Source organism: Podarcis vaucheri, assembly GCF_965113315.1.
Source record: "Podarcis vaucheri genome assembly, chromosome: 1".
NCBI classification, from domain to species: Eukaryota; Metazoa; Chordata; class Lepidosauria; order Squamata; family Lacertidae; genus Podarcis; species Podarcis vaucheri.
In genome coordinates, this window is record NC_138759.1 from 46317468 (window position 1) to 46323467 (window position 6000).

General features: G+C 41.7%; 1 protein-coding gene across 1 annotated transcript in view; it reads right to left on the reverse strand.

Annotated features, from left to right (window-relative positions):
* The window catches only part of LOC309541678 (cytosolic phospholipase A2 epsilon-like), a 39795-nt gene extending 35830 nt beyond the window's left edge, over positions 1-3965 (reverse strand). The window contains exon 1 of the mRNA XM_082239824.1: positions 3819-3965. Coding sequence (XP_082095950.1) covers positions 3819-3845 — 27 coding nt within the window. The 5' untranslated portion in view covers positions 3846-3965. The remainder of the gene's footprint in view (positions 1-3818) is intronic.
* Positions 3966-6000: the final 2035 nt, after the last annotated feature.

A 6000-nucleotide genomic window follows, 5' to 3' on the forward strand; every position in this document is an offset into this window, starting at 1 on the left:
CAAATGTATCTAAAGGGCTGCAGTACAGGTGAAAGTTTTGGCAACCTAGGACTGTGAAGGAAAATAATGACATTTTCCATTTAATCAATTATTTTTCTATATCATGCCACATCTAGATATTCATCATTATCCAGAGTAACAAACCAAAATGGCACATCCAGGTCTCTGCCCCAAGGAACTTCCAATGTAAAAGACAATGCAGAAGAGAAAACAATCGAAGGGGAAGAAGATGGATTAGGGAATGATGTGTTCTTGGTTCAGTGCTTAGGCTTAGTTTCAGTAGGGCAAGGGTGAGGAACCTAAGCACCTCCAGATATTGCTGGACTAGGGCTCCCATCATTGCTGACAATTGACCAAGCTGGTTGTGGTGATGGGAGCTGGATTATGTGCAGATTATCATTTAAAAATGCAGCTAGCTTGATTTTTTTCTCTATTATTATTGCCTTCTCACTGAACAACCTAGGCCCAAATGCATATCACAGCAGATGCCATTTGCCACTGCCTTTTAGCAGATGCCCAAATGAGCAGCTTTGGCTAGCAGACAATTTACTAACACCGCTGAGTTGGTCACACCGTCATGCGCTGGAGGGAGGTAAAGGTAAAGGTAAAGGTACCCCTGCCCGAACGGGCCAGTCTTGACAGACTCTGGGGTTTGTGCGCCCATCTCACATCTAGAGGCCGGGGGCCAGCGCTGTCCGGAAACACTTCCGGGTCACGTGGCCAGCGTGACAACGCTGCTCTGGCGAGCCAAAGCCGCACACGGAACGCCGTTTACCTTCCCGCTGGTAAGCGGTACCTATTTATCTACTTGCCCCCGGGGGTGCTTTCGAACTGCTAGGTTGGCAGGCGCTGGGACCGAGCAGCGGGAGCGCACCCCGCCGCGGGGATTCGAACCGCCGACCTTTCGATCGGCAAGCCCTAGGCGCTGAGGCTTTAGCCCACAGCGCCACCCGCGTCCCTATGCTGGAGGGAGGAGTTTTCAGCAAATAGCACCCAAGTTCTTTGGCTATCTGGCCGTGTGCTAAAAAGAACACTTTCCCCAGAATTTCTACAAATGTGTCACCAGAACAAGACCCTTGAAATATATCTTTAACTCCACTTGTGAGGAAATGCAGTTAGAATTGTGGAAACTTTCCTGACCAGATAATAAACACTGATTTCTCTCCAAAATCACCATATCATTATGCATATTTCCCTCCCCCACCCAAACAAAGTACACACCTTGCCCAGAATTCTACCTTAGGCAATATTAGTCAGATGTGTGAACTCTACCCGGAGAATTTCAACTTTCCTTAGATTCTCTGAAGATATTTTATTTTGAACCTTGAATTTCATTTTAAATGAATGCTGAGGAACCTTTGGAATGTGGGTCTAATTAGGGTCACTAGTCCTCTGCATTTGACCTGGGAGACCATTTTGGCTAAACCAAGCAAACCTGCTGCTCTACATTTTGGGCAGGTAAAGATGTAGGTGGGCCAAACAGGGTTCACACATGAAGCTAGGCAAGCCCCAAGCTGATTTTACTTCAGAGAGAACTTCACACTTTTCACATGATTATGTCTGGTAAGGTTTACAGGACAAAACTAGATCTCCCCGTGACTCAAAATGCAATCAGTTGAAAATATCTGTTATGTAGGCACAGATCAATGCCTTTGCACCATGATCCACCTGATACAGTGACTGTTGCCAGATAACTAAGAGCATTTGCAACATCCTGTGTGACTTTGTCACATGTCATTCTTTCTGCCAGTTGTGTCACAACTCTGGGCTGTTCCAGCAAAGTTAGTTTTCCTGGCAAGGGATAGAGCCAGATACCTCCTACTTTCTGGCAGACAATGTATCTCATAGTAGCTGTTGATGTGGAAGTTACTGAGGATGATATGACAGCTACTGGAGTTTGGTATGAATGATGAGGCTGTTAATGATACCCAAGAAAGGTCAGGCAAAGATTTAATTATTATTTTATGAGGGTTATTGAGCTTGGTGGGTTGCCAGCATGGTATAAAATATCCATTCTTGGCTCTTATATCAGCCCAAAATCTGAGAAGGGTTTGTGCTCAGAGAAATGCATATTCACTTCATATTACCTAAAGCTCTGGTTAGCCCACCAAACCGTTTGCCCTTGCCTATAACTATTGCAACAAAAGTGCTTCCCATCCATGTTCATAGTTCACAGAAGCACTACACTTTCCTTGATGTCTTCTCCAGTAATGCTCTAAAAACTTCTGAGGTCCTTCAGACTTTTTCAAGGACCTTTCACCAAGCATGTGTAATTGCTAGGACAAATCAGTGGGCACCTATAAGCTTCCACAAGCTGCTTTGCTCTTCAACCTGGTTGTAGCCACCATCAAAGTTGAACCAATGACCAATTCCATTTTTTTCTGCCAGCTCTATCTCTGATGCCTTTTACAGCTTCTCTGTTCAGTTCTTAGTGGCCTACACAGTGACTGGAGAGGCTGAGTGCCCAAATATTGATAAAACCACAATGCATTGCTATGCAGCCACTTACCAACTTTCACCATTAGCCTAATCAATGGGGGCTAACCTACAGAGTATAGAAGATGTCATGGATGTCATCCAGAAGGGTGACTGATCTCATTTTGTTTCTGAATAAGGTGAATTTGGGTCCCCACCAGTACTCCATCAAATATACATATTTTGTAGAATTAGCAGGTGGGCCACAGCTATTCTTTTGATATAACTTGCCACTTATCATACTATTATTTTATATGGCCAAAGCTGACCTGAGATATTATCCAATAGCATGGGGTGGGAGTGATGGAAATATACATATAATGGTTTGTTATTAATGGTCCTTTCAACCCTTAAAAGTTCTGAGAAGTGCCCTGCTCCAGGTGATTCCTGGTGGAGATACTTATAGATAAATCCAGAGAACTCTTAAAATGCCAACTTTGTGCACTCTAAGCAGTTTGGTAAAAATTGAATCTGGAAAATGCATGGACTATGCTTTGAAGTAGTGGCCAGAAAGTGAAAGAAAAAGAAGAAGAAATCAATTAAAAGAGGATAAACACGGCTGCCAATAGAGCATCAAGCCCCTGGGCATAACTTGTAATTATTTCACTTTATAGTGCAACTCCTCCTCCACCACCCATGTCTAAGGCAAACATAAGTACTTCCCTTGCTAATCTAAAAGCAACTTTTCTCACCATGCTGAAAATTCAGTTCCTGTGTGTTATTGGTAGATTTCTACATGTTTTTTAAACAGAAGCACAAAAGAAAGCTAAGAATTCTAAAGCATGAACATCTAGTGTTTATTTTAATGTAACTTCAGCTTTGTATACACACAAAATCTGGAACTGCTGTTCTACATGGGGCTTTCCTCTGGAAAAGAAATGTGACTTTTCCCTCAGTCAGAGGCAAACTCTGCACTGCTCCCACGCTGACAGCTTCAGATTATACTGTTCTGGAAGGATAGGATGCATCATCAAGTATACCTGGCCCACAAACTCGAACTCTGTGAATGTTTCATGATTGCTACATAAACTGTGTTCTAGCTGACAAGAGCTCATCACTGCCTCAAGAGCTTTAACCCTTCTCACACTTTCAGCCCAGCCACAGTCTGAGTGGATCTTTACGAATTAAACCATTAGTGGGAATCTGACCATTTTCTTATCCAGCACTTATTGATCAAGACGAAGGTATAGCCCACAAATGCCTAAGAAGAAATGTTTTACAAAGCTGGAGATAGCAGAGAAAAAGCATACTAAAGAATCTTTGCAAAGACAAATCCCTACTTACAGTGCCCAAACAGCTAATCAAATAAAATGGATCTGAGTTGGTATTCTCCAACTCCTTACCTGTTGTTTGCTTGAAAATGCCCCCATTGTAGCCCTGGTCTGCTAGATTCCACAACAGTTTCCCAGCAGGCAGCAATGGCTAAAGCAAGTTTACAGCCTTTAAACTCAGGCGTTGTTGAGCAGGTGTTTTACAATCTAACTCACAGCTCCACCCCTGCTTAATTTCTCTCAATGTGTTGCAATCTCTTTCATTAAACTCATGTGCTAAGAGCAATCATCAAATGCAGTAAAAGTTTACTTGTAGCTTTAATGAATACAAGACTGAGGGAATTTGAGACAAATCCCTTAGCAACGGACTAATAGCAAAAAGAAACGACTAACTTTTTAAATTTGGGAAAGGGAGGAAAGGACCCAGAAAGTATGTGAAGAGGGTATGCTGGATTGAGATATTTAGGAATTTTATGTCGCGTTACCCTTGTTTCTGTGATGTCATCTGCGTGGCAAGTTCTACAACCTCCCAAACCCCCATTTCTCTGGTGCTTCATGAAGTGGGAGCAGAAATACTCTCACAATTGGTAATGGTTTCCCATAAAAGCTGTATTTTGGCAGCAGTGGCAGCAACTGAGCCACCATTGCCCAAAGCCACTTTTTCAAACCAAAAGGGCTGGATAACATTGCTGCTGCTGCTCACTTCTATGGTGGAAAAAACACCAGCTCCCCACTTCCCCAAATTGGTTTGCCAATTTTGGACCTCCCCTATTTTTTTTACATTGTGAAGGCTGATAGAACAGTTCAACCCAAAGCAAGGAGGCAACATTCCTTTTCCCCAGTAACATAGGATTATAATTGACTAAAGGGGGCTGATGATGGGGAGCTGTCTAAGGTACTGGATACATTTCCCAGGTGAGCCGCCACCACCACCCCAGCAGCATACAGACTCTTAGCATCGATGTAGAAGGAGTGTCAAAAACCTTTCACAGTGGATGAAAACACTTTTATTTTGTTAAGATGACCTAAATTTGGATCTGAGGAGCTTCAGAAGCTGTGTCCTATCTTTGGCTTCCAGAATGAAAGCTGCCCCATTCTTCCATGAACACAGTTTGTTGTTTGGGTATCCATTGTTCTTTGTTGGTTTGTGGTAGGCGAACTGCTTATTGGGATTTGTAGTGAAAGACATGAAAAGGACCTGGGGAAATAGGAAAGGTAGTGCAAGGCTGGAGTGTTTGGAGAAGAGCAAATTTTAGCTTTAGATTCCATTCTATGTGAGTTGCATGGTTAAAAAAACCTCCTAATAAACTTGAGTCACTTCTGGATGACTTGCACAAAGTTTGTGGGGAGATAATATGGCATCAGTTATTTAATGAGCATTCATTATGATTTGTTTGTGGAAAGGTTATACAAGGCCATGTCAACTGTTCATTATCCCTCACTTTCCAGCACATTTTCTCATTGCTTTTCTTTTATTAAAAAATAAATAAAAGCATATATTAAAAACCACCAGCAATTTCAAGATTTTGATGTCTTTTACTGAAGCATGTTGAGTGGTCCCCGAAGCCCCTGAGGTTTGGGCAGACTTTACCAAGACCCAGCCCATTTGTGTGCCAGGTTCTATCCTGTGGAACTCCTTGCCAATAAAAAATCAGAAGGAATTCTGCTTTCTTTCATCCACCTATTAAAAGCTGTGTTGGTCAGACAAGTATTTTGAACGACAATTTTTTTACAAGCCCATTTTTACTGATATATTATTGATGCTTTTACTGCTTTTATCATAGTATTTCATTTTTATGTTGTACATTGTCTTGTTATACTTTATAGGAAAGTGAGTTTTATGAATATTTAAATGTTATTAAATTAAATACATTGGAACAAAATATAGTGCCTGTACTTACATAATTTGAAACATCACTAGGAAACATAATTTAGATATCCAAATACTGGCACGTGACCAAGATAACTATTAAGATTAAGCTAACAAATATCATGGCAATAAACCTTTCCAAAATGACTTCTGGTACTCAGGCAGAATTAATTCACTTCCTTGTCTGGTAATAAATGTCATGAAGGCCCCCCACATTGCCATAAAGTTATCACATTTTGCAGTTCCTCTGGGCTATGGAAGCTTCTCAGCCAACCCAATAAATCACATATTAAATCACACTTTGGGCCACCAGCCTTGCGTTGTAAATGATGATGAGTTGACGTTAGTCATGGGCTATAACACTGCTATAACACATGGGCTATA